Consider the following 27,766-nt stretch of genomic DNA (forward strand, 5'->3'; position numbering starts at 1 on the left):
ATTAACTGATTTTCCTGCCAGTGCCCCATCTCCCCAGGGGTTTTGATCTCTGGCCAGAGTGACTTTCTAGTCTCACTCTTCCATTTCTGCGTCCTCATTTTGGCTGGTCATTGTGGTGAGGGTGCCCCATTACCAACCCTCCATCTCTCTCTATGGAATCGCCAAGCTTCAATTTCACACACGCCCACCCGCTTCGCTTCCTCTGAGCAATCCTATTCCACAAAGGTTCCTATGATGGCCAGATACTTACCTTGCCCAAACTCTCTCCCACAACTCTTTTGCTCCCCATTTCTTAAAATTAGAAATTTGTCTTCTAGCAGCATGAAGAAATTCATGCCCCTTTGGGGCCCGGCAGACTTAGGAGCAAATGGATGTTGAATTGAAAGAGCCTTAAAGTTAGACAGGGTGGCTTGGAGAAATCTCCTGAGGGAATGGAAACACCCCACCCAGCGAAGGTCTTTGTTAAGGTCACAACCCTGGGACACGAATGAATAATTCCAGGCTGGAATGATGGAGGTTGGGGGCAGCAAGGCTGGGTGACTCAGTCAATCGGAACAATGGAGGTAGCCACTCTTTGTCATGTCCTACCTGAGTGAGGGCTTCAGCCCAGCGCTAGGGCTTTCGCTCACACCTGGGGGTCTAATCTGACCTTTTCGGGACCCCCTTTAGTGGGCGTGTCTTCAGACCTTCTTGGGGCGGGGGTAGGGGTGGGAGCGTGTGTGTGTGTGTGTGTGTGTGTGTGTGTGTGTGTAGGGGGTGGGATGGGCAAATACAGCAGGGTTTGTGTATCATGGCCTGGGTCTCTCAGAAATTAGAGGACTTGGGGGTTGGGAGTGGGAAGGGAAGAGATTTGTCCGGTACCAGGAAATACTTCGGGTTTTTATTCGTCTCCGCGAGCTCTGGTTTGGGAAACTGAAGTTGTTGCTAGGAGGTGCTAGGACGAGCCTGGTCTAAAAAGACCGAACTTCCTCGGGACTCACTCAAGGTCATTGTTCCTAGCAACACGAGGACTGTGGGGAGCCGGTGAGAGCGCCGAAATCTTTAAGGTCAAGACTGCCTTTGTGTATCCCCAGCAGTCAGTTCAGAGCGGCCACGTGGGAAGTGCGCAAACTAAGTCCTTCCAAATCGAACTAAACTAAAAGACAAGAGACAAAAGCACCGGCACTTTCCCACTCCACGCCGATTCTACCCACGCTTGCAAGTTATTCTTACTCTCTCGAAGCGGGCGAGCCAAGGCTGAAGGGTGCAAAGCCCTGGTCACGGAGCAGTGGGGGACCAGCTTAACGCCCTAGTAACGTAGGGTGGGCGAGTGGGCGTGTGCGCAAGCACGTGCCCGCACGCAGGAGTGCCTGGGGGGGGAAGGGAGTGGTCTCCAAAAGGGGGAGGGGAGAAAGCAGGGGGGGCGGGGAGAAGCTGGCTTTTTAGGACCCGGCAGAGGCGGGGGAGGAGAAAGAAGGCAAGGAGGCGTCCCCCGCGCTCCCCAGGACCGTGCCACCTGCCCGCTAGCTCGCCGCACTAACGCTGCCAACAAGCCAACATGCTGCCGAGACTGGGCGGCCCCGCTCTGTCGCTGCTCCTGCCGTCGCTGCTGCTGCTGCTGCTGCTAGGCGCGGGCGGCTGCGGCCCCGGAGTGCGCGCCGAGGTGCTGTTCCGCTGCCCGCCCTGCACGCCCGAGCGCCTGGCTGCCTGCGGACCCCCGCCCGACGGGCCCTGCGCAGAGCTGGTGCGAGAGCCCGGCTGCGGTTGCTGCTCCGTGTGCGCACGGCTGGAGGGCGAGGCATGCGGCGTGTACACACCGCGCTGCGCCCAGTCGCTGCGTTGCTACCCCAATCCTGGCTCTGAGCTGCCCCTGAAGGCGCTGGTCACCGGCGCGGGTACCTGTGAAAAGAGTCGCGTGGGTGCTACCCCACAGCAGGTTGCAGGTAAAGCGGACTAGTTTGGGGGCGGGTAATCTCTCAGTTTAGCGGGATCTCCTGGCTAGCAGCCCTCACGTGGGAAAGCAGAGTCTGACTGGACCCTGGGACTGTTGTACACGAGAAAGAGCCCAGTCCTTGATCTGATTCAGGGAGACTCTTGAGTGCCGGAACCCCAAAGTACAGGATGGAGACTGGAGGTTGAACAAGCGGATTTTGATGGAGTAAACGAGGAGGGAGAGGAGACACGGTGTCACCACGGTCTTCCCTTGGTGAAAGTGATCCTCACCTCTACTCTGACGGTACTTAGTGGTGAGGAGAGTGTTGGTCAGATCTAGGGGCGGTGGGGTGGGGGTGGGGGCTGTAGGAACTTGAAACTTATTTAGAACACAAGTTGAGTCACCGACCACCGGTCGAATGTTCCCCAATGGGAAAACTACTGGGTGGCCGAGGCCACCGGGCGCAGGTGACACCGCGGACCTCGAGTGAGAAGGGATCGCTTGGAGGGACTCTTTCTTCTGGTATTGGGAGGTGAGAAGAAAAAGACTTGTGCTTTTAAAAGGTAAGGTTGCACGTGGAAAATGGAGGGGGCTCCATCTGTGTAACTTTAGCCGGATCGCCAGCTGCATTCCGGCACCCTGGCAGCCAAGCTGAGCATCTGGGCCTCAGGTCTGAATGCTGGAGCAGCTTGAAACCTGGAAGCGACAACTCTCAACATGTGTGGGTGTCACACCCCACCTCCTCCTGAATCTAGGGAACTCGTCCTATACCACAGAATGGGAAAGGTGGGGTTCTTTGTTAAGGAGCCCCTCTTTCCCAAAAAGTTAACTTGAGGGACACAATCCGGTTGCTAGGAGTTCACTTTTTTTTCTTCTTTATAAAAGCCTCCTGCCTCTTCGGTCTGGAGAAAGTTGTAATTGTTTTATTTTGTCTTGGAGACAGTGCTGAATTGTGCCCACTATTCGCTAACGTTTAAAAGGAGACTTTGACCAGTTTCTCAGAGGTGTTGCTTTAAAAGAAAGAAAGGGAGAAAGAAAGGAAGAAAAAAAGAAAGGAAGGAAGGAAAAAGTACAGACACTCTCTGCTTTTCGATTTCTTTGTGAGCCCCACTCTTTCCCTTGGTCTGTTTATCACTCCGCCCCTTAGAGTTAGAGGTCAGCTGAAGCCTTCTAGCTGTAGGGGCATTTTTGACCTTGAGTACGGAGTCCCAGGGTTTCTTTCTTCTTTCTCAGTTGCCTTGGGAGTAATCCTTGCCTCTTGCTTCTAAGGAATAATAAAAAGGAAAAGAAATCCGTTTTCCATGCCCTCCCACCTCATCACGACCCCAGCATCATCTTCCTCAGCAGAGTAACCCAAAGGCCATGCGGAATCCTTCAGATTTTGACCATTTTATTAAATCGTGGTGTACTTTCCTCTCATGGTCTTAATGCCCCCTCCCCCCAGTTGCTTTCATTCTAAGCCTGAAATCCAGCCTTTCTGCTTCCCAAGACAAGGTTGGAGTCTCTCGCAGGCAACAGATGTGGCAGCTTCCCTGGGTCACTTTTCCTTACAGGAGGCGGGAGAGGGGGTGGAGTGGGGTGAAGGGGGTTGTCAGGGGAGCTAGGGGACAATGAGGTGAGTTCATGGGAAGAATGTCACTCTGAATTTTCTGCCTGGTTATGGGCGTCTCTTCCACCAACTCGTCCCAGCTGCTGTCTCAGCCTTCGCCCAAGGGACAGATGCCTTCCACGTTTCCCTCCCGTGTTCCTGTCTGGAAGAGGGGGCATTAACCAAGGTAGGGGTTGGGCTGGGAACTGGAAGCTGAGTAGGTTAGGTATACTTGAAAGCCCTGGTTGGCAGAACTGCCGGGCTGTCTGGTTTTGCAAGGGTGTCTGTGGGAGAGGCTTTTGAGTTGGGGCAGGGACCAGGGACTCTGTATGGAGACTGTTGAAGTCTCAGTTGTAGGGAGGGAATATCATACATGGTCCAGACAGATCTTCGCCATGAGGGCCACTGGTACCCCCCTCCCACCGTCTTTCACCCATCTCTCTGCTCTGAAGGCTGAACCCTTCCCCCATCACCAGCGTTCCTCTTTGAGCAGGTTGCTTTTGAGAATTTTAAACATACCCTCTTATTTCCACGCAGCGCAGCCCAGCAGTTCCGGCTTTGCTCTTGGCTCTTTTGTCTTTGTTCCCAGGGACTCAGGGGCTGTATTGCTGGCTTCCTGGGGGATGGCAGGAAGGCAGGGTGTGGGGGTGGGCACGTCGGAGGGTAGAAGTGGCTGGTGGTGATCCTGCATCCCAAGAGATGATGGGCTGGGCCTCTTTGGTTCGTAGGAACAGAAATCAGGCTGGGAAGGCCTGAAAGAAGAATGAAAAGGAACTCCGAGGGCCGTTGCAAATCCATGCTTGCTTTCTAAGGGTCTCGGAGAAAATAAGGCCCTAGGCAGGAGAACCTAAAATAATCTCTGGGGAGTCACAGACTAGGGGGTGTAGGCTTGGGCCAACCTAAGCCCTTTCAGAATTCAGGCTAGGCTGGTTCCTCAGCATCTCCTCTGCCTCCTGTCCCCCATCCCCCCCCACCCGGTTTCACACAAGGCAGGGGGATTATGCTGAGGGGCGGAGCCGCCCTAGTGGCTGTCTGGCCTTTAGCACTTATAAAGGTGCTATAGAAATGTTCAGTCATTTAAAGCCCCAGAGCCCCAAGGGCTGGCCTGCTGATCGGTGATGAACGGGGAGGCCTGAATCTTCAGCCACTGAGAGGGGGCCCTGATTTACAGCGGCTCACTTGAGCTTCCAGATCAAGGGGGAGAAAGCCAAGGCACTTCTGGCTTGGAGCACTGCTTTGCATCTCGTCTTGCATAAATTTGCATACCGAGTTCACAATGGTAAAACAGACTCCGCAATGAGTGGGGCTCACTGTCTCTGCTGATTCCTAGCACTGCCTTCCTCCACCCTGTCCCTAGAGGGCCACCAAAGGGCGAGGCTGCACTAAAGACTGCTGGAGTTGGTTGGTTTGGGAACTGGGCTAGGTGTGGCTCTGTGTACCAAGGCAGCAGAGTCAGGGCAGTGGAGGGGACCAGGGAGGCACACAACTGTGGCCCTGGCCTGCCTTGGCCCAGGGGCTAGGATTGGAAGCAGCAGTGACGTCGAGTCTTTGTTCCCACTTTACTCCTTGCCTTCAACAGCTGTCAGAAATGTTCCTGCGTGGTTTCCTTCCTGTGACAGTGATGACCCAGTTCCTCAAGAGGTGGAAGGAAGCTTGAGGAAGGACAAATCCTGTGGACTGGCAGAGATGGTTTAGTGGGCAGTAAAGGTGTCTACTACTATAGCAACCTGAACTTGACGCCTGGAACCCATGTAAAGGTGGAAGGAGAGCCTGCTCCATGGATGCCCTTTGACCTTCACACATGTGGTCCCGCCTTCCCACAAACACAGTAATAACAAATAATAAAAAAAATTTAAAAACGAGAAATTGACTAGGCATTGGCAGCACATGCTCTCAATCCTGGAGGCAGAGAGGGAGGCAGAGGCAGGCAGATCTCTGAGTTCGAGGCCATCCTGGTCTATAGAGTGAGTTTGAGGACAGCCAGTGCTGCACAGTGAAACGCTATCTTGAAAAACCAAAACCAATCCGCTCCCCTCAAAGACACCCCCAAAACTTGGTGTAATAACTCTAAAAGATGTTATAAACTTCCAAAGCACTTTAACCAAACAGGGTAAGGCTACCCGAAATTAGAACAGGTGAGAGAATTGGGAGAGGGAACCCACTGGCTGCATTTACGAGAGGCTTCTCTGTGGAGTGGCTCACAGCCAACTTGGATGGTTGAGTTTGCTAGCGAGCCAAAGAAAGAGGGAGGCTAGGATGGCTCTCACTGTCCGCCTACCTTATGCTACCTATCCAGGCAAAGCATTTCCTGAAGACTGGGAGGGGTAGGGTGTGTGTGTGTGGGGGGCAGGTCAGTGAAAGTAACCCTATAAAAGTATTCCAGGGCGGGTGAGATGACTCAGCGGATAAAGACACTTGCTATGCAAGCCTGTTCCTTGAGTTCAGTCCCCAGAACCTAGAGTGGAAGGAGAGAACCAGTCCCTTCCAATTGTCCTCTAACTTCTAGAGCTGTGCAGTGGCACCCCGCCCCCCTCCCCCCAGAATAGTAGTCGTAGCTGTGGTTGATGCCTCAGATTGCTCGGTAGCAGGAATCCATCCACTCAGCGTCAGACATTTCAGGGCTGACTTGGAGAGGCTTCGTGGTCAGGTGAGCTTCTGGTTGGTTCTCACTGTGGCTCTTCACTGTTCTAAAAAGTCAGACAAGTTGCTATTAGAACTGCCAGGAAGCTTGGAGAACCCTTCCTGCTGACGGAGTGGAGGAGAGGGTAAATCACAGGGAAGGTAGGGCCAGCACTGCTAAAGGGACAGGAAGAAGGCAGACACCTTTAGTTCATTGGTTGGCTCGCTTGCCACAGCTGTCTACCACTGTGGCTGCATTTATTGTGTTCACCTTTTTTGTTTCCAGCTCTTTCTTGCCTTTATGCTGTCCTTGAAGTCTCTGTAGCTCCCCTTCCCCCACCTCCCGTGATTGTCTCTGCCTGTGCCTCCTTCACAGCTGGCCCAGCTGGAATGCTTGACTACATGGTGAGTAGGTGGATACTGTTCAGAAAAAGTAGCATAGGTAATCCATTGGTCCCAGCCTTCTTCAGCTCCAGTCCGAGGGAGGTGTACAAGGTGACCTGAGACAGGAATGTTGAACAAAATGCAGATTCGGAATGAAAGGCTGACTCTGCGAGCGGGCAGAGGCTGGGTCAGAGATGGGTCTTCCGTGGATGGGTGGCGTGGCACTTTGCTCCTAAGGGGGAGTAGTGCAGCTCTTTTAAAATGGAGCCAAAGAGGAGGAAGTTACAGATGCTTCACTAGGGAACCCGAGATCTGGCTGGCAGATGTTCCAGGCCCCTCAGCTTCTCTTTGTTATCTCTGGCTGGCGTTTTCCTGAGGTGGCAGGGAGCCATCAAAGATGGGTCAGCCCCTCTTGTGGCCTCATTCTTTGCGTCCAGTTTTCCTCCATCACCCTAGGGGAAGGAGTTGTGGATTTTGTTTTGTTTTCAAGATAGGGTTTCTCTCTGTAGTCCTGGCTGACCTGGATCTTGCTCTGCAGACCTGGCTGGCATCACGCTCACCGAGATCCACCTGCCTCTGCCTCCTGAGTGCTGGGATTAACCACCAACCAGCTAAGGGGGGAGTGTATTACCCGATTCTGTGTTACCCCCTTGGTACAGTTCGCACACCACTGTAGCCACAGTACCATAGACGAGTCAGGCAAGGGCCTGAAGATTGAAAGAACACACGAGAGACCTGGGTCATTCGAAAGGAGATCAGCCCAATGCTGTTTATTCAACCTTGGGGAAATCCTTATATACCTAGCTGCTGCACAAGGATTTTGGCCCAGGCAGGTGGGAAATTACCATACCAAAGATGGAGTCAACAATGCCCTACAGCTAATCACTGTGAGGGGGCAGAGGGAGCACAAGAACAAACAATGTTTTAGCTGGCTGACCAGAAACTGTCCTCAAGATGAACCCCAAGAACAAGGGTAGACCTGGGCCCTACAGGTTTTCTGTACTTTCATCCTAGATGCCTTCATGGGCTCAGTGGAGGGACCAAGTTAAGAGCTAAGAGTTTTATTGGCTTCCTGCTGCTGAACCGTCTACCCCTGTGGTCAAGCCAGGGTTGAGCTATTGGCAGAAAACTACTTCTGAGCCTATGGGCCACAGGCTTTGTTCCTGGATGCCTGTTGCCCATAGATGATTGGTAGGTCATAGGACACCATGACTGGCTTCGGTGAGGGAGAGGACATTTTTAAAACATAAGGGGCCAGCATATGATGAGTGATAAGATAAAGAAGACAGAAGGGCCACACAAATCTGGAGAGAGATGACTGTGTGACCAGCGGCTTCTGGGGACAGTAACCTGGCTTTTGCTTCCAGACTAACCTGGTCCCAATGCAAGCAAGCATCATGTCTAACTGTCTGTGTGGTAGTTGGGTTGGATGGCACATGTCCGGAATCTCAGCACTTGGGAGACAGAGGCAGGGTCAGTCCAGAGTTAGAAGACTGTCTTGGCTACATTGTGAGTTCCACGACCGAAAACCAAACCCAAAGCCACAAAAAACTCGTGATGAGTGTGGGCTTTTCTCAGAAAACAGGCTTTGTTAAGTAGGGATGATTTTTATTTCTTTCAGGGTGTGTATATTAGGTTAGTTGTGACCAGGGTGGGGTGTCACACACATTAGTTGTGTGCCTTACCCATAATTAGTTGTTGTACGTATTAACTGACTTAATCTTGACCAGTGACATTTTTGTTGTTTTGTTAGCTGGCCCTTAAAATGAAGGCCAGACTGGACAAGTCAGGTGGGCTGCTCATTTCTTAAGGACCCAATCCCACATGTCAACAGGGTATCCAGATGTAAGAGGATTAGTCTCTTTGAACCTCTGTTTTCTTATGTGTATATAAATCTGAAGTTGGTGATGCTTATGAGCCTACTGGGTTACCTTGCATGCGTGTGTGTCAAAGTAGATAACACAGCTAGGCATAGTTTATGCTGATTATCCTTTTTAAAAAAATATTTATTTATTTATTACAATATTCTTTGTATATGCCTACAGGCCAGAAGAGGGCACCAGACCTCATTACAGATGGTTGTGAGCCACCGTGTGGTTGCTGGGAATTGAACTCAGGACCTCTGGAATAGCAGGCAATGCTCTTAACCGCTGAGCCATCTCTTCAGCCCCCTATGCTGATTATCTTAAGGAGGCGGAAGCAGGAGGATTGTAATGAGTTTGGGGTTTCAAAACAAAAGGTTTTAGTTCCTTTTCTAGTTGCTGTGATGAAATTCTCTGACAAAGGCAATTGAGGGAGGGCAGAGTTAATTCTGGGTGGGTTCAAGGGTACAATCCCTCATAGAGGGGAGGTCACAGCAGCAGCAGTACAACATTCAGGAAGTAGAGGATGAATACTGTTCTCAACTTGCTTCCTCCTGTTATGCAGTTAAGGATCCCAGCCAGGGAATGGTGCTGCCCACAATGTGCAGGTTTTTCCATGTCAATTAAGTTCATTGAAATAACATCCTTCAGGCATGCCTAGAAGCCTGTCGTCTCTCTGTTTGATTCTAGAACTCATTGAGTTGACAGATGAGATGAGCTATTACACAAAACAAGACAAAAAAATCAGCAACAACAAAAAAGTAAAGAATGTACGTCATGCCCAGTGTTTGCCGTCTCTGCTAGTGCCGCTTAATTTTCTACTTCCTGGTGCAGGAGAATCGTCTGTATTCTGCCAATCATGTTTTAAATAAATGCTGATTGGCCAGGCAGGAAGTATAGGCGGGAAAACCAGACAGGAAATAGAAATGATGTAATGAGAACAGGAGAATTCTGGGAAGGAGGAAGTTGATTCCTCCCACTCCTGCCCAGACCACCGAAGCAGCAAGATGTGATCTGCCCCACTGAAAAAAGGTACTGAGCCACATAGCTAACATAGATCAGAAAAATGGGTTAATCAAGATGTAAGAGTTAGCCAGTGATAGGCTAGAGCTAATGGGCTAATCAGCTTATAATTTCTGGAGACCTATGTGTGATTTTCTTTGGGGCTAAACAGTTGTGGGGTACTGGGTGGGACAGAAACCCCAACAAGCAGGCCCCCGATCATGCTACAACCTCCTCACCTAGAGAAGGAGTAAATCCATCTCTCTCTGACCTGTGTTCTCTGGGCTTTAGAGAATCCTTTTGTGGACGGGGTAATGAAGCTGCACTTTGACGCAATATAAAACCAGCTGAGAAGAAATGGCTTGCATTTCTTCTGTGTGAGTTAAGCTTTTTTTGAGTGCATTTTGGGACCTGTGTCCAGATTTCTGGGACTGACCGTTCCAGGGCTGTAGTTCACACTTGACAGTGCCCAGAGTAAAAACCAGAGGGACAGAGATGACCCTAGAGATTGGACTCTTGGGTTCTTGTGCCAGCTCATCTGCTCATTTAAGGATTGAGTCCTGCCTTCAGACAGTCAACCTGGATGCTTAGCCTTCCAGCTGGCAGAGTTTGGAAGACTGGAGAATAGCTGAGGTGTCACTGGGCAAGGATGGTCATGGTGGGATGCCCTTTCTCTGCAGGTGCTCCTCACGGGAAGCTGAATGGATAGAGCAAAAGTCAGACATTAACACAAGTGCTGCACACACTTAGCACACACGGGTATGTTCAGGGGCGTGCAGTGGTCAAACCCAGTAAAGAAGGCTGAGATCCCTTTTTCGTTCCCGCGAAGTAGACACTTTCACGTCTGATGTCTCTGAGGTTAGGGTGCCAGGAGTTTGAACATGATCCTGGCAAAGAATTTGGATGTTCTCTCCAGGACAGTGTTTTCTTACTACATGGCCTCCAGAGCTGAGCTCACTGCTGACAGCTGACTGCTGCCTGTCAGCTTTCGGGGAAGAGTGATCCATCCTCAGGGGCATGTTGGCCTGGGCAGGACTTTCTGAGAACTGGGAAGCTAAGGTTTGAAGGAAGCCTTCTGAATGGGAGCCTGTATGTTTTCAGACAACTGTTTTTAGGCATCTGAGATAGGCCTCCAGGAAAGCAGGGGTGGTCAGCACATACTTAGGTTGGAATCCAGGACCCTGGGGAATCTGGGGTGGATTAGACCCTTCAAGGTGGGGATGGGTTGTGAGACCAAGGGTATGCGTGGGGCTTTAATTTCCCCAGCATTCCTCCCACAATGAGCAGAATGAGGGATTTTTTTCCTTTTCTCTAGTGGAGAATAGACCATCCCCCACCCCCTCCTCCTCCTTGGCTCCTAGCCCCCTCCCCTTCTGTTCCTTCACAAAGCCAAGGAAGATGTGGGCTGGCTCAGCCTGAGTGTCAGTCAGGACTCAGAGGGAGACCTTGCTCAGAAAACTGCCTTTCTGGGAGGGAGAGCAGTATAGTCCACTGCAGTTAGACTTTTTTTTTTTTTTTTTGAGGAGGGTAGGCAGTTGGAAGCCTTGAAGCCCTTCTGGCTGTCTGCCCCACATCCCTTCCTGGCTGTCGGGAAGCAGGGCAGAAGTGAAGATTGGGGAGAAGGGGATGGGTTGGCATACCTCCAGGTGCTGGGTAGAGAAATTAGCCCACAGACCCTGGTGGAGTTGGCTGGAAGCGAAGCCTGGTGTGTGTGGGGGTTCTAATTAGTGGACGGGTGTAGGTGTGTTAGCCTATGTTCATTCAAGGAACTAGACAGAGCCAGGATGTCGAGGAGGGAAGGGGGCTGGGGGCCCTGAAAGCCTTGGCAGGTTGTTGGAGCTTGGAAGACCAGAGGAGCTTATTTAGTGTGTTCATCCTGGTGGGTTGAAAAGATGGGGGGGGGGGCCTGGCTTCCAGCTGGCGGGGTCCAAGTTAGACTGGGGGGTGGGAGAGAGCTGGTAGCCAAGGTGCCATCTCGGCGGGCACACGCTAAGTCCAGGACAGTTGGGAACGACTTGCTGCAGACAGTTCCTTCCACAGCTCAGAGTCAGATGAAGAAATCAAGGCTGCATTCTGGGTCGAGCGCCAAGGCAAACCCATGGCCCTGGCTTCTCGTCCCTGTGCTCTCTTACACCGGAGTTAATCCAAGCACAAAGTCAGTGGGGTGTATACTGCTTCCTGGAAAAGTTTTCCCTGGGCGGCAGTAATTAAGGGATAACTTCTCAACAATGTTCCTTTATGCAGCTCCCCAGGGAGTTTCTTCAGGGACTATTGTCTCTACTTCTGGATAGAAGATACCCAGTCTCCCCTGGGAGCTGAACTTGCTTTCTGAAGTGCCCAAAGCCACGAAAAGATAGAATAGCAGTTCCCCTGGTATTCCTAGACTGTCCCCTGTCACTGGTAATGTTGACTGGCTGTACCAACAGCCAACTGGAGGAAGTATGCCAGACAGGGTAAAGGGTCAAGTGGGTTGGGCTTCCTGGATCGGAAAGGCTTTTGTGGTTGAGTGAGACCACCTGGCATATTAACTGATAACCCTCTTCCCCGGGGGTTGAAATGTCAGGTTGTCTTTCCTTTCCTTAACAATTAGAAGGCATTCTGAGGAGTTAAGAGCTGTGTAGCCCAGCAACCTGGGTTTGGTTTGGGTCCTACCTCTGATAAGGTAGCTGTGCAGCAGGCCTCCGTAGTCCAGGGTTTTTATCGACTGTGAGAGGGGAGAAAAATCCATCAACCTCTTGTGATTGTTTGATAATAAACCGAGTTATGTATACAAATGATGTAATGCAGGAACTCCAATAATCAAATGAGGTTATGTATCCTCTGATCCCTTCCTTCTTGCCCTACCTCAGCAGAGGTCAGGAGGGAGTCAGTGCCTGTTTAGACCAAGTCTGATTGGTCATCTCAAGAACTCTGATGAGGTGTAGCAGGGGGTAGAGGTGGGGGTGGGAGGCGGGGCGGGGCTGGGGAGCTGGCTCAGAGGTAAATGCACTTGCTATGAAACCTCTAGGATCTGAGTTTGGATCCCCAACACCCAAGTGTTAAAAAAAGGCTGAAAGCAGTCACAAGTGCTTGTAGTAGGAGGGCAGAGACATGAGAATCACTGGGGCTTGTTGGCCAGCCATTCTAGTTGAAGCCCACCAAGCTCCAGGTTCAGTGAAGAAGCCTGTCTCATCAACAAGAAGACAAAGGAGGACACCTGGGGTAGTGTGTTGTTTGGCAAAGCTTTTGGGGAATCCAGAGCTTGGAGTCTCTGAGGATTTCCAATGGGCAGTCATAGCCGTTGACATCTTCCCAAACTATGATTCTTCTGGTAGCTTGATGGCCCATTTATGTCCCAGAAATGAGGATTCTTTTTAAAACTACTATTAGTAGTAGTAGAAGTGTGTGTGTGTGCATGCATGTGTGTGCGTGTGTGAATGTGTGCGTCAGGTAGAGGAATTTGCATATGCCATAGAGCACATGTGGAGGCCAGAGGACAACTCCGTAGAGTTGATTCTCTCCTTCTACCTTTATGTGGCTTCCGGGGATCAAATTTAGGACAGCATGCATGCACAGCGAGTGTCTTTACCCACCGAGTCATCTCATGGGCTCAGACATGAGAACTCCTGCTTACGGTTCCATCCATCCCTTGTCTCTAGTTTGGATTGTTGCTCCTTCACCCAAGAGAGCAGGTCAAGGAGGGTGATGGATGTGATGAGTCACGGATCGTGGACGTTGAGCTGAAGCGCGAGGAAAGCACGGTGACCTATTTCAAGATGCTCATTTATATTCAGGACACTGGTGTGCTGGTTTGAGTGTGGCTGGCAAGCCCGGACATCCTTGCAGGTCTTACAGTTCTTTCTGCTTCCTCCGGTTCAGTGTGTCAGTGTGGAGTACCAGGGAGGAGGCCCTCAGGAGGTGAAGGAGGTGAAAGAGTGGTCGGAAAGGTCAGCAGGTATCGCTTTCTTGGGTCAGGACTGTGGGGGTCACGTCATCAGAATCAAGTGTAGGGGACAGTGGCTTAGGCCCTAGAAGAAACACGTGTCCCCCCAATCTCATGCTGTTATGGCTAACTGCTTTTAGTTTACCAGTAACCATGCTTGCTGCGGTGGAGGCCTAGATGGTGTGGTGTTAAAGAGAACAATGAAGTAGGAAGATACTCCAGGGAAGGACATAAATGCTGGCACCATAACTAGCTTTTCTAATGTTTAAGTGACAATTGAGTACACACCGCACCAGCTAGCAGCCTATTGCCATCCCACCTATAACACAAGAAAAATAGTTTAAAAGTTAAATATTGTCCAAGTGCTGAAGTCAGAAGAGATGTATATGTATCTAATGCAGTAATGAGCAGAAACCCAGCCTTTGATCAAAACTCTAGGAAGATCTCCTCAAATGATGATGTCCCTTTACAGAGGCAGAATCCACCACAGTCAAGTTTGGTAGGAATTGCTTCTTTGGTCTGGAGGAAGAAAGCACACGATCTTCCAGAACATCAAACTTCTTTCTGTTCCTCCTGCGGTGATGTATAACTTTTAAAATTTAATTTATTTATTTATTTATCGGGGTTATAATTACATCACTTCTTCCTTTCCTCTCATCCTTCAAAACCCTTCCGCATAGCCACCTACCCTCTCTGCTCTTACATGTTCATGGCCTCTCTTGCGTACAGGTGCATGCACACGTATGCACGCTCCTAAATACATAAATAAAGCCTGCTCGGTCCCTATCATGTTCCTCTTGTGCTTTTCAGGACTGACCATTTGGTATTGGATAGCCGGTTGGTGCTCTCCTCCCTGGGGAAACCATTTCTCCCCTCTCTGCGTTCCTTAGTTACCCACGGTTCTTTCTCTAGGTTTGAATCCTCATAAACTTTAGCTCTCTTCCGTGCTAGCCCAGATGTGAGAATTTCTTTTCAACACTAAATGTATATTTACCTACTGATTTTTGTGTATTGCAGATATTTTTGGGTCGTTAATCACATGATTCCTTAGGACTTTCCCACAAATCCTTGCTGTTGTTTTACCCTCCTTCATCTGCCTTTATCCCCTCCATCCCTAATTACCTCAGTGCTTTTCCATTTCCTCCTTCAGATCGCCTGGGCCCTGCTGGCCCCCTCTCTATTGCTCACCTCCCACCATGGTCCCTTTTTCTGAAGTATACTTTTTAAGCCTCTGGGGAAGCCGAGACCAAGCTGGTGTCTTTGAGGCTTCCATCCTTGAGAGGGGAAGTTGAGTCCACGAACTCACTGATTTTTGTTTATCTTTCACATGCATTGCGTTCACGCGCGTGTGCCACGGTGGCCGTGTCAGAGTTCTCGTGTGAATTACCTTGCTATTGCTGTGATAAAACACCATCCAGAGGGATGAGTGTCGTCATGGCAGCGAAGAGACAGGCCTGGTAGCTGAGTTGAAAGCCGAGAATCCCATTTTTAACTGCAAGCACGAAGCAAGGAAACTCAGAGTGGGTGGAGTCTATTTACTGTCAAAGTCCACCTCCGATGACGTTTTCCTCTGACAAGGGCAAACCTCCTGAACAGGGCCAACAACTAAGGACCAAACATTCAAAAGCCAGAGACCCTGGGGGGCATAGCATTCAACCCTCCACAGGCCAGTCCTCTTCTACCACATGGGCCCCGTGAATTGAACCCAGGTTGTCAGGCCTGGTCGCGGGCCCCTTATCCATTGAGACCCGTATTCCTCCCCACCCCTACTCCCATTTTTGTCAATAGAGTAGACCTGAAGTACTAGGAAGGAAGTAGAGTTGAGTTACTAGGATGCTTTGCCCAGTGATGTCAAGTGGGTTTGCACTTTCAGTAGCCACACTATCCATTCTTAGTCCTTCAAAGGCCCCTCCTAATTTTCCCAGAGATCGTGTACCTCCCTCCCTGCTATTTGTCACTTTTAGTCTTTCTCGTGAAATTCCAAGCTAGGTAATTATCTGGATCTCTCCTCTTGTTTTTTTGGGGAGCAGAATCACTCTCTTCCCACTGCCCCTTGGACATCTCTACCTCTTTGTATCTGCCGAGCCCCATACCACTGACACTTTGAGCTGCACCAGGATACACTTGACTCTATTCTCTGGGCTGAACCATCTTCATTTTGTTCTTCTTGGGTCATTGACCCTCTGCAACCCTTTCTGCGTCTTCCCCAACACATTCCTTCATGCCTGTGTGTCACAGAGAAATGGTGAGGGGCCCGTGTAGAGACTTATTGGAGGGCAAACCTTACCGGCGACATTACTCCAGCCAGTGAAAGTGGTGTTAATGCTTGCTGTGTCAGTGAAGGCCCTGTCTAGTCAGTAGTGCTCTAGGGCTCCCCAAGTTTGTCCGTACCCTATTTAAGATAGGGGAAGAGCGGCTGGTGGCTGTCTTAGGGTTACTATTGCTGTGATGAAACCCCATGACCAAAAGCAGCTTGAGGGGGAAGGGATTTATTTGGCTTCCACATCCTGAGACACAGTCCACTGTGGGAATCCAAGGCAGGAACTCAAATCAGGTGGGAACTGGGAGGCAGGAGCTGATGCAGAGGCCACGGAGGAGTGCTGCTTACTGGCTCGGACCTCATGGCTTGCTCAGTCTGCTTTCTTACAGAACTCCCAGGACCACCAGCCCAGAGGCAGCCCCCCCTCACAGTGGGCTAGATCCTCCCTCATCGATCATAATTATGGAGGCATTTTCTCAGTTGAGGTTCCCTCTTTTCAGATGACTCCAGCTGTGTCAAGGTGACAGAAGCCAGTGGGTGAAATGACTTATGAATATTTATCTTTGTGGTGCTGGGAATGGAACTCAGGGCCTTGTATATGCTAGGAAGCACTCTGCTACTGAACTATGTATAACCCTGGCCCAGAGAAATGACATTTTTTTAAGTCTAGAAATAATAAGAAACATAAAAACACCCAGTCTACTTCCCAGAATTCTGAATGCTTAATTTTGTCTGCTAGTATGTAGTACTTAAATAGTACCTCCCCCTCCCCCAAGACAGGGTCTCAATATGTAGCCCTGGCTGTTCTGGAACTCAGTATGATGTAAACCATGCTGGTCTCAAACTTGAAGATCCACCTGCCTCTGCCTCCTGAGTGGTGGGATTAAGATGTGCACCACCACAGCTGGCTCAGTAGCACTTTTTTTTTAATCTAAAGAGATTTTCACAATATGATGAGTGGGATGAATGGCTAATATCCATATTTTTGCTTGTATGCAGGTGTGTGTGTGTGTGTGTGTGTGTGTGTGTGTGTGTATGTGTGTGTGATGGATGATCAATATTGTTCAGGTTCTTGACAGTAAATTGGAAAAGTTTGCTGTGTTGGTGCACGCCTTTAATCCCAGCACTTGGGAGGCAGAGGCAGAGGCAGACAGATCTCTGAGTTCTAGGCTAGCCTGGTCTACAGAGTGAGTTCCAGGATAGCCATGGCTACACAGAGAAACCTTGTCTTGAAAAACAAAACAAAACAAAAACAACAACTACAACAGCAGAGAGAGAGAGAGGGAGAGAGGGAGAGAGAGAGAGAGAGAGAGAGAGCGAGAGAGAGAGAGAGAGCGCTGTAGGTTAGGTTTTGAATCTGTTGGTGTTCACACAGGTGAAAGCTCATCTTCACAGCTGTGGTGTGTTACTCCTTTATGTCACCCTCTCCATTTTGTGTTTTCATTTACCAACTGTAGCACCTTCTGGCCAGGATGTTACTAATTCACAAATGCAGATAGTTGAACAGTTTTTATGCATATACTCTGTGCATATGCACAGGTAGAATTTGGGAGTCAGGCACTTTCTTTCCATCCCTGTGGTTTCTGGTCCAAGTGTACGCTAAGGCACACACTCCTTGCTTGGGCCTTTGGTCACTGAGTCACTTCGCCAGGTTCCTGGATGACGTGAGTGACCTGGAGGGAGGAGAAGTGTCCAGGGCTCATGGGAAGACGTGAAAACTGATAGTGTTGTTTGACATCTTGATATCAGTTTCTCTGGCTCTTCAAGGGCAACTCGGCTTGCCGAGCCCCAGAGGACCTGGGCTGAATTTGAGTATGTTTTTGTTTTCTCAAACTGTCTGCCTCAGCTCTGACCCTCCGCAGGTCTTTGCGATTCCAGGAATGAACCCGGTGTTTATAAAGCAGCTCTTTTGAGTGTGCACAGGCAGGGAGGCTCCTGAGAGACTGTGCTTGCTCAGGGGGAGCCTGCGATGACACAGCAGTATGAAGGCAATGCTCTAGAAAGCTCCGTGGTGCCTGGCCAAGGAGGGCAGCCCCTCTGCGTGCAAGCAAGCATTCATGTGCCTCGCCACAAACCCGGGAGCCAATGGCGAGAAAGCTTGAGTATTTACCCGAGGCTTTCTTGCTCCAATAGAAGAGGTCTCTTTTTCTTCACATCAAGCACTTCAAGAAAGTCCAGCAGAAGAATCACAGAAAGATGGAACCCTGGAAATGCCAGTGTTTGAGGGTTCTTATTTTAACAGGTTTTGGTCTTAGCCCCGGCTTGCTGCTTCTGGATTTCCAGGGCTTGGGCCCAAGACTATTTTTAGAAGTTTCGTATGATCCCTCTGTGTAGTTGCATTTGGAAAATGTGACCCAGTCTAACTCCCTGTCTTACAGATGAACAACACACTGATGCCAAACCCGGCTCAGCACCCCACCTGGCCTCACTCACGGCACCAAGAGTAGCAAACTCAGGGTCAGAACCATGACCCTCTGACTTTGAAGCCAGCACTGCTTATCCAACCGTGCTAGAGCTGAGTCAGGCTCTGGAGCTCAAGGACTGGTGATGAAGAACTGAGGGATGGGGGAGGGGACTCCTCAGCCAAGCGGCCAGTGCTCTGCCCTCCTCTTTGCATTGCTCTCCCGTACAATGGCGTGTGCCTCCTTAGCTTTCCCCTTGACAGTATCTCCTGGACCCTTCACTACTCAGCTGGGCAGTATCAGGCCGTAGCTGTAGGATGCTTCCTGAGGCTTGTAGATCAAAACACTGGCCCAGCCATTTCCTTCCACAAACATGCTTCTGAAAGAATGGCCGTCTGTTGTGGTCTGCTGGACAAGGAGACATCTTCTAAAGTATGGCCGTGGTGCCCAGGAGATGCCAGGCTTTGCTTGGTTGGCTTCCGTTCTGGGAGCAAAGGGGGACAAGAATGAGAGTTAGGACAGAAAGCCGGATGTCAGCCGAGGGTAGGTGGACCTACCAACCCAGAGAGGGTCACTCACTGCTTAAACTAGTCTGTGTTCTGGGGACAAACGTATACCATGACAAGCATCGCTCTACATCATTAAGATTCAGACACCTCATATGCCATTTAGAATTCAGGAACACTTGATACTGTTCAGAATTCAGGCACCCCTGTGCACCGTTCTGTATCCAGACACCCCTGTGCACTATTCAGAATTCAGGCATCCCTGTGCACCATTCTGTATCCAGACATCTCTGCAGAATTCAGGCACCCCTGTGCACCATTCTGTATCCAGACACCCCTGTGCACTGTTCAGAATTCAGGCATCCCTGTGCACCATTCTGTATCCAGACACCCCTGTGCACTGTTCAGAATTCAGGCCTCCCTGTGCATCATTCTGTATCCAGGCACCCCTGTGCACTGTTCAGAATTCAGGCACCCCTGTGAATCATTCTGTATCCAGGCACCCCTGTGCACTGTTCAGAATTCAGGCACCCCTGTGCATCATTCTGTATCCAGGCACCCCTGTGCACCGTTCAGAATTCGGGCATCCCTGTGCATCATTCTGTATCCAGGCACCCCTGTGCACTGTTCAGAATTCAGGCATCCCTGTGCATCATTCTGTATCCAGGCATCCCTGTGTGCTGTTCTGGATTCCAGAGCTAGAGGCCACTGCTTCCTGCTGTCCTGGACCTATTGAAGAAATGAAGGGGAAAAATACAATGTCACTTCAGAAGACTAAAGTCTTCAGGTTAAATATGAACTAAATCAACAAACGGGACTCCCTTTCTTCTGGCTGCCTTACACCCTGTAGCATGTGCTAGGGAGCAGTTGCCATGAAGGTGAGTGTAGTGGTAGTGATCAGCCGTTCAAAGGGAGTGACTTGCAGTTTTCACTGACACAGTCTGTTTCCTATGTGTACAAGGAAACAGATCTCAAGCCCTGGGAACTCAGGCACCACTGAGGTGAAGACTCCCAGTCTTCAACAGGTGCAGGCCTTCCAGACCCAATTCAAGAACTGCTTCTGCCCATCAGAGCACACGAACTGAGTGCTGGTTGCTTTCCTAACTCTGCCCTGGCTGGGCACAAAATCCGCATGGCCCCTCTGCTGTCGGTCTCTCCCACAATGCACCTAACCCCATGCCAGAGTCTCATTGAAAACAAGCAAACATATGTATATAAGGCAAACAAATAGACCCCTCTTTCTTCCTGCAGTGTGTGCTGGTCCCAAAACTGCAAAAAGTGAAAAATGAAAAACAGGAAACAGAATAGCACCCTCCCCCGCCCCCATTCAAACTGAGCAGGCTAGAGAGTTAAGAGTGTTTGCTGCTCTCACGGAGGACCCAGGTTGGATCCAGGCACCCACATTATGGCTCACAACAATCTGTGACTCCAATTCCAGGGACATCTGAAACCCTTTTCTGGCATCTGCAGATAATACATTCACATGGTGTACTGACATACATGCGGGCAAAAAAATCCGTGTACATAAAGTGAAATGAATAATAACATCTTAAAAATGGAGAAACATTACAGTGAGAATATTGGGAACTGTCTTCTAATTAGTGTTTTCCATGCATTTGATTTTTCTGTTATTAGATATAAGCTACTTTCCCCCTACAGGGCAGACAATCTTAACATTTATGCATTCAAGAGACAGATTATCAATCTATCTTGTATAAAGCTTGATTTTTTTTTTCCATGATGAAAGTTTGAATGAGGAGAGTAATAAAATGCTATCATGTTAGATCGTAGCCATTATTCCCACTGCCCTGATGGGAATTGCGAGGTCAACCCAAACAACGGAAGAACAATGCCTCATAGTCCAGAATTCAATTGGCTGGTTCTTGGGGTGCTTTGCCCATTGGAGTCTGATAATGAATTGTCTGTTCCCATGGCTATTCGTAGAGAAGTTGTCTGTGGAGGAAGAAGAGGAAGAGGGCTAGCGTATGTCTGGGTTAGGTGCACTGTGGGAGAGACCGACAGCAGAGGGGCCATGCGGATTTTGTGTCCAGCCAGGGCAGAGTTAGGAAAGCAACCAGCACTCAGTTCGTGTGCTCTGATGGGCAGAAGCAGTTCTTGAATTGGGTCTGGAAGGCCTGCACCTGTTGAAGACTAGGAGTCTTCACCTCAGTGGTGCCTGAGCTCCCAGGGCTTGAGATCATCATGAGGCAGAAGGCTGGGAAGTTGTTTAGAATAAATATACAAGGCAGGAAAGCGGAAGACTGATTGGTCTCTTAGGAAGACAGTGACGGCTTGAAGGTAAGGACCAGGGCCAAGTATTCAGAACAAGAACCCTGGAGGGATTACTTTTAGGTTCTTGGGGTTTGTTTTGCTAATAACACTTTAGAATTTCCCACAGATCATGAACCATGGATTTCCAAGGGGAGCAGTGGGACTCTGACTTTCTTTATTCCATTGCCTACTTCTCGCCTTTTTGGAAAAGCTTTACTTTTTGTATATTATTATAACTGTGAGATTTCATGCTTCCGTGTAGACCTCTTTCCTCAGTTGCTGTGTTGGAGAGAACAGCCGATGTTTACCAACCAGTAGGGAGATGTCTCAAGTCCCTACTGGTTACCCCAAAGCCTGAAACCTTTTCCACCTAGATCTTTGGGATGGTTATGTTTCCTGTAGTGGCCTCTGTACATAGCCTGGTTAGCTGCACATATAAGTGGTTGCTTAATGAATACTGCTTGGGTTCTAACTCTCTTAGGCAGAAAAGAATGCAACTTGGTATTTTTGTTCTGAGACAACATTCCGTCTCTAGCTGAAATTCCCTATTTGGAATGTTTTCCCCATGGGTCACTTCTGTAGCCATACATAAGAAAATGTATGGGTGAGGGATGCTTGTTCAGGTGACGTGGGGGCCAATCTGGAAATAACATCTATGAGTTCACCCATATGCTCCCATCATGCTCCACTCTGTACGCAACATAAACAGCTCTTGGGAATCTTTCTAGAAAGATCGAGAAGCTGGAAGCCAATCGCTTTCTTTTTACAGATTATCAGTGGAGGCACAGAGAGCCTACGTTATTTGTTCAGGGCGTCGGTGCTGAGTGGAAAAGATGGACTTAGTCAATCAGACCTTGGCCTTGAACCCTTGAACCTCTTTGGCCAAGGATGATAAGAAGGCACAAGGCCTTTCTCAGCCTATTGTTATTTTGCTTTCTACTTGGCCAGCCTTTCACTCCTCTTCCCTAGGCTCCTGCTTCCTGATGTATTTACTTGGGTCCGGGAAACTCTTCCAGAGAAAGAAATGGATGTCCTGCGGCCTCTAAAGGGGCCTGTGTCAACAAGCCATGCCTGTGGGTTTCCCCATCTTATTGGCATGTTTGCTGGTCGTGGTGAGATCAATAAAGGGAGAGTACGAAACATACCCTTGAATCCAGATGGCCTCTGTGAGGAGGGACAAACTGGCTTTCACCTTGGGGAGGCTGGGGACCTCTCAGGACAGGAAGCCAGCTAGCCTCCTGGGAGAGCGCTGCCCAGCTGACCCTGCTCTTCTGGGGCCTGGATCCAGCAAGGATTACATTAGGATGCTGCACGAACCTTAGGCCTTTTCACCTTTGGGGACCCTTCCATAAAAACATTTTAAGCTGATAGCATCTGACCTTATAATTGCAAGTATATCAGTATTTTACCTTAAGACTTTTTGACTTAAAAAGTAATTTTTTTCTTCTTCTGACTTAATATGAACAAAAACATTTTCTAGGCATCTGTCTCCTGTCTCTACTATGTCTAATGGACAAGTTTTCCCTGCCTGACTCTAGACCTGAGTAACTAGCATTTGAGACTACCCCTCTCTTTGCAAATTTGTCTCCATAGGGTGTTCTGGGCATTCAGTGTTGGCCTGGCCTTGGAGATTCAGTCAAGGGATTCTTCAGCTACTATCTGTGGTTTAAATGCCCAGGAGGGTGTGGACACAATAGGTCCGCAAGCTTAGTGCCCCGGATGCCCTGGGAAAACCCTGTGCTCTTTTCTGTGGAGCTGTGGGCTGGTATGGCTGTGGATGGAGGTGGGGTGGAGGGGGGTTAGCTCTACCCCGTGTGAAGGGATGGTGTGGAACAAACCCCTACTGGTTGCTTTTGGATGCTAAGGCACCTACCTCAGCAGCAGGTGCAGCTTTGAGCACTGGTACCCAGTACTGTCCCTGGCAGGGAAGAGCTGCATCGTCCCTTACTGAGTGCTGTCTAGTTTCTAATGACTCAAATACGGCAGTATGCCTTGCCTTTTGCAGTCAATTCTGTCTCTTTCCAACTTGTAGTACTGCCTCAGAGGGGGAATGCTATACTGGTTCTCTGGGAGCTATGTACCTTGCCTCAATGTTTCTGTAGAAGAGTTATCTCATTTGGGGATAGAGAATTAAAAGCCGGGCATAGTGATGCAAGATTTGTTGAAAAACACCCATTGTGCAAACACCTAGATTTTACTGGGACTTGTGGGCTGTGGCCGGACTGACGGTGCATCCCCCCCTGGTTGCAGACCTGACCCCACAATTCCCATTCTGTCATTTTACCTTGGAAAGACATGAATCAGCCGTCTAGGAGCTGCTTCTAGAGTCCTCTGTGTGCAGTAGGTTCTAAGACAGCCTGAGGAGACCGAACGGCCACTCCACAGCAGGCAGCTTGATTTGGTCTCATGCCTCATGAAATGCTACATTTACAGAGTCAAAGCTGTCATGCATAGGTCCTGTACTGGGGCCTCTCAGGGTGATGGGGTGCGACACACAGGTAGATGTCCTAACAGAATAAGAGCCAGTGGGATTAGTACCATAGCTGTGTAGGAGGAGCCTAGGAGCCAAAGACTATGGAGGGGCGAGCAAACAAAGAGTGATGGGCCTGGTTCTCACTGGCAAGTGGCTGTCTGCCTTTTACTTCTCCCTTGCTAGCTCTGCAATGGCCCAGGGTGCTTATGGGAGGAATTTTTAAAACCTCAGCCCTGTCCAGACTGTTCTGTTCAGACCATAAATGAAGGAGAACTTAAACTTGGGGTGGTTGTGGGTGAGTCCGGTAGATTCTAATGAACCCAGGGATGGCCTGTGTCCATTCTGTGTTGAGTTCTGTGGCTGTCTTCATCCTTCTGTGCGCCTGTGTCCCAGCTTCGGAGGATGAGGGCAGAACTGGGGATGGTGCTCCCATTTCTCTGGCATCATACAGCTTGAGTTCAATCGTGGCCAATCACGTGGCCTCTGAGCGCCATGTTGTGTGTGAAGGATGGGGGACACCACTGGAACCCCCATCTATTCATCACTGCGCTCAGATGCCCCACAGAAGCAGCTTCTGGGGAGGAATGCATTAGTTAAGGTGATGGTTTCAGAGGATTTCACCCACCATCAAGAGGCAAGCAGTGCCAGTGGGGTGGTGGCGGCTTGGCATATCTCAGTCTGAAGCAGAAAGCAGACTGGACCTGGAAGCAGGGTGGACCATAACCCTCAAAGTTCCACCCTCAACTCCCCTCTCCCAGCCTGGCTCCACAACCTCCCTCAACACTGCCACCACCTGGGGACCGACAGTTCAAACACACAAGTCTGTGGGGGGAGCATTTTGTATCCAATCCATGATATTTCCGAAAGAGTTATTTTGAGACGGAAATGGATAATCCAGCTAAGTTGTGGAGGGAGCATGGCCCTGGACATTGTTGTTAAGTCTTCTCCCTCATTGGTACAGCCACCCTCCTAGAGGTTAGGGTTCCGCAAGCCCCCTCTCTTTGGGAAGCTGAATCTGGAAGTGCCTTCTCTCTTCTCCACAGATAATGGTGATGACCACCCTGAGAGGGGCCTGGTGGAGAATCACGTGGATGGGACCATGAACATGCTGGGAGGCGGAAGCAGTGCTGGCCGGAAGCCCCTCAAGTCAGGCATGAAGGAGCTAGCTGTGTTCCGGGAGAAGGTCACCGAACAGCACCGGCAGATGGGTAAAGGCGGCAAACACCACCTCAGCCTGGAGGAGCCCAAGAAGCTGCGGCCACCTCCTGCCAGGGTCAGTGGAAGACTGGGGTCTGCTGGAGGGAAGAGGGTTTGGAAAGGGGGAATACGTCACACTTGGGAAGGCTATTACTCCATGTCCCATACGCTCCACCACGAATGAACACACAAAAACCTAACAATATCATCATATTTGATGACCTCTGAGCCACATGGCATGTCTGTCTCTAAAATGGTATCTGAAAATCTCTCCTAAAACCTTCTTCATGTGTCTGACTTTGGAACACTGGCAGGGAAATATCCAGGAGCGCAGACAAAGCCTGCTTCTCCTGGGTCGTGACGAGCTTCTTCCCAGACCAGCTTTACTATCTGGGCAAATGACCCTGGTTAGGTCATGTTAGGGAATGGAGCTTGGTCCAGTGGTTAGAGTCTCGACTTCAGGGACAGTAATTAAATCGGGTTGAGGTATAAATTGTCTAGGGACAATGTCTGAGCTGGACTGGGCTATGACTTGAGATGTAAATTCTAATCTTTCAACGAGAGCCCACTTTGACTCATTGAAGCTGTTGCCGGGGTTATAAGACTCAGATGTCCACAGCCATGGGACTTTCTGGATGGGTAGGCTGGCACAGTGGGCTTGGCTGCCACAGATGCTGCCCTACTAGCTGTTTGGTGTTGAGGGAGTCTGTAGACCTTGTCTAGTGCTAGTGTTTCTTGGGCTCCTTCTTCTCACCCCAGGTGTCCATTTTGCCTTTAGACCCCTTGCCAGCAGGAGCTGGACCAAGTCCTGGAACGCATTTCCACTATGCGCCTTCCGGATGATCGGGGCCCCCTGGAGCACCTCTACTCCCTGCACATCCCCAACTGTGACAAGCACGGCCTGTACAACCTTAAACAGGTGAGTGTGGGTGCAGCTTCGGCCGGGAGGCCCTCGCTCAGCTCTGCGCTCTTGTTCTGCCTGCTTGTGATCTCGGAGGCTGAGCCAACGTTGAGCCGGGATGCAGACTTCTGTAACCAAAGGAACGAGGCATGAGCGCTAGGAGGCTTCCGCCCTTGGCCTCGGGCAGGCCAGGGCCCTCTCCTCTCTCTCAGCTGCTTTCTGTCTGCACGTTGTGTCTGTTGGGAAGGAGTACCCTGGAGAAGCCAAGGAAGTAGGTCCCAGGCCTTGCGCTTCAGCTTTTCCCGAGAGCTGACCCCTGGCCCCTCCAGAGGCCGTCACTTAATAGGTTGGGTAGGAATCTAGGGCTTGCATTTTTAAGATGCTGCCATGTGTTGTTAATGGAACATGAACCGTATTCTTGGAATCCCCAATTTAGCCGTTGGCCAGGTGACCTCTCTGATACCTGGTTATCTCAAGAGATAGGAAATTGGGGATCACGTGCTGAGAATCTCCTAAACACAGCAGTCTGTTTATTAGCAAGGGTTAAGGAAGTTGAAGTAAACTCCCAGGATCCTTTGCCCTCTTGCTTCTCCGTATGTATATGTCCTTTTAGGTGGTCCACCCCTCACTTTCTCCTCCGCCTCACAACCTCCTTTAAGAAGGAGAAGGGATGGGGCAGGGATGTGGTTGGCAGGAGTAGGGGTGTGGTGGGAGGGGGGACTGAACTGTTAGGCAGACCACGATAGACTTGAGTGCATGTGGGATTGTCCGGGCAGCTTGGAAAAATTTAGATGCCAGGGTATAATGTGAGAGATTTGGGTCTGTTAGAGACAGAACTCTCGTGGTCATCCTAATTGCCAGTCAGAGTTCACTTAAGGAATGGATGTGTGGAACCAGCCGCTGGGGTACAAGAATCTGCTCTTCTGCTTTGGGTCTTGCTCCCTCAACAAAGGCATCTCGCCCCCCCCCCCCCGCCCCTGCAAGCCCCATGTGATACCAGCGTTAGGAGCTGTTTGTATGCTTTTCCCACCAAGTGTAAGCTAATTGCATTAGTTGGCATGTGGAAGAAATAATGAACACTTCTAACGAGCAACAGATGTTCTGCTTTACCCCATGAGCCCCTAAACACATTTACAACAGTGATTACTGAAGTTTATATGACAAGATCAGACACCCTGGGTCGGAACACCCCAAGTTCAGGTCTCAGCTCTCTCCTTAGGAGCTGGGAACAAGTCGCTGAACCAATCTTTGCTGCAGTTTCATGGCTGCAAAGTGGGGACGTTAATGGTGCCCGATACACAAAGTGGTCATGAGGATTATGTGACTGTGGATGTCACTCTAGACGTGAGACTGTTGGTGGGTGCGATATCTTGCTCGCGCAGCGCCCGGCACACACTCCACCAGGTTATGAGGGTTTTCCTCTCACACCATGGCTACACTCTATTCTGGGTCTCCCACGGGAGCTGAGGCATTTCTTGATCTTAGTGTCTCCAACAGCCCTGGTGACGGGCAGAGCGTGTGGGCCAATAGTATCAGCGTCCTTCCACTGTTGGCCCTGGAGCGTTTTCGGGTCACCTGTACAGGAATCTGCACAGTGACAAGCTTGCTAGTGCTCACTTAGAGCAGAACAAGATTCCCGTTCAGTAGCCCCGCACCTGGGAACTGGCCAGCTCTGGGCCGGGTACAGGGAAAGGGGAGGTGGTAATCTTCACCTTTGACTCTTCTCACTTCGCAGTGCAAGATGTCTCTGAATGGACAACGTGGGGAGTGCTGGTGCGTGAACCCCAATACCGGGAAGCTGATCCAGGGAGCCCCCACCATTCGAGGAGACCCCGAGTGCCATCTCTTCTACAATGAGCAGCAGGAGGCCGGCGGGGCTCACGCCCACAGCGTGCAGTAAAACCACAGCTAGTTGGTGCCTGGCTCCCCTACCCCAAACACCGGCAGAAACGGAGGGTGCTTGGGTTATGGGTAGGGAGGATTTCCCACTTTTGACACATGTATTTATATTTGGAAAGAGACCAACACTGAGCTCAGAAGCCTCCCAGCCTCCCTTCCAGCTACAAATAACCTGGACCTCCATTCCTGCTTCTCTTGGGGAGGGGAAGGGTGGCACTGGGGGTGCTGGGTACAGGCTTGGGAATGGGGAAAGAAATTTTTATTTTTGAATCCCCCGTGTCTCTTTTACTTAAGATTAAAGGAAGGAAAAACAAAGTGTGTGTCTTGCGTGCGTCTTTTGGGCGTCCCTGGGGAGCAGCCTTAGAGGCAGACTGAGCCTCCTGTCCAACTTGGCCCTAACACCTGAAAGCACAGGAAAGTCACTTTGCCACCAAATCCAGGGACAGGAAAAATGCTTCTGTACCCAGATTCAGTTCTGTGATGGGACCCAGGATTCTGCTGTTTCCCACCAGGGAAGGTTTCCCACCCCTATGACCACTCTAGCCGATTATTTAGAGGAAGATGGGTG

General features: G+C 50.1%; 1 protein-coding gene across 4 annotated transcripts; it reads left to right on the forward strand.

Moving 5' to 3' along the window:
* The first annotated feature begins 1,411 nt into the window (after positions 1-1,411).
* Positions 1,412-27,504, forward strand: Igfbp2 (insulin like growth factor binding protein 2). 4 transcript variants are annotated; one of them, XM_041650319.1, is made up of 4 exons: positions 1,412-1,922; positions 24,245-24,474; positions 25,177-25,317; positions 27,035-27,504. In XM_041650319.1, exons 1-4 carry the CDS (start codon positions 1,538-1,540, stop codon positions 27,197-27,199), a joined length of 921 nt encoding a protein of 306 aa, XP_041506253.1. In that variant the 5' UTR covers positions 1,412-1,537; the 3' UTR covers positions 27,200-27,504. The 4 variants fall into 4 exon arrangements, with proteins under 4 accessions (XP_041506253.1, XP_041506255.1, XP_041506254.1 ...); XM_041650321.1 differs by lacking the exon at positions 1,412-1,922 and adding an exon at positions 2,100-2,215; XM_041650320.1 differs by lacking the exon at positions 1,412-1,922 and adding an exon at positions 2,359-2,475.
* Positions 27,505-27,766: the final 262 nt, after the last annotated feature.

Source organism: Microtus oregoni, unplaced genomic scaffold, assembly GCF_018167655.1.
Source record: "Microtus oregoni isolate MIOR12 unplaced genomic scaffold, Mior012 000004F_ref0000308, whole genome shotgun sequence".
Classification (NCBI taxonomy): Eukaryota; Metazoa; Chordata; class Mammalia; order Rodentia; family Cricetidae; genus Microtus; species Microtus oregoni.

Coding starts and splice junctions, on each gene's coding strand:
- Igfbp2 (XM_041650319.1), top strand. CDS start 1,538: ATGCTGCCGAGACTGGGCGGCCCCGCTCTGTCGCTGCTCCTGCCGTCG. Junction 24,475..25,176: donor TGCGGCCACCTCCTGCCAGG/GTCAGTGGAAGA, acceptor TTTTGCCTTTAG/ACCCCTTGCCAGCAGGAGCT. Junction 25,318..27,034: donor GCCTGTACAACCTTAAACAG/GTGAGTGTGGGT, acceptor CTCACTTCGCAG/TGCAAGATGTCTCTGAATGG.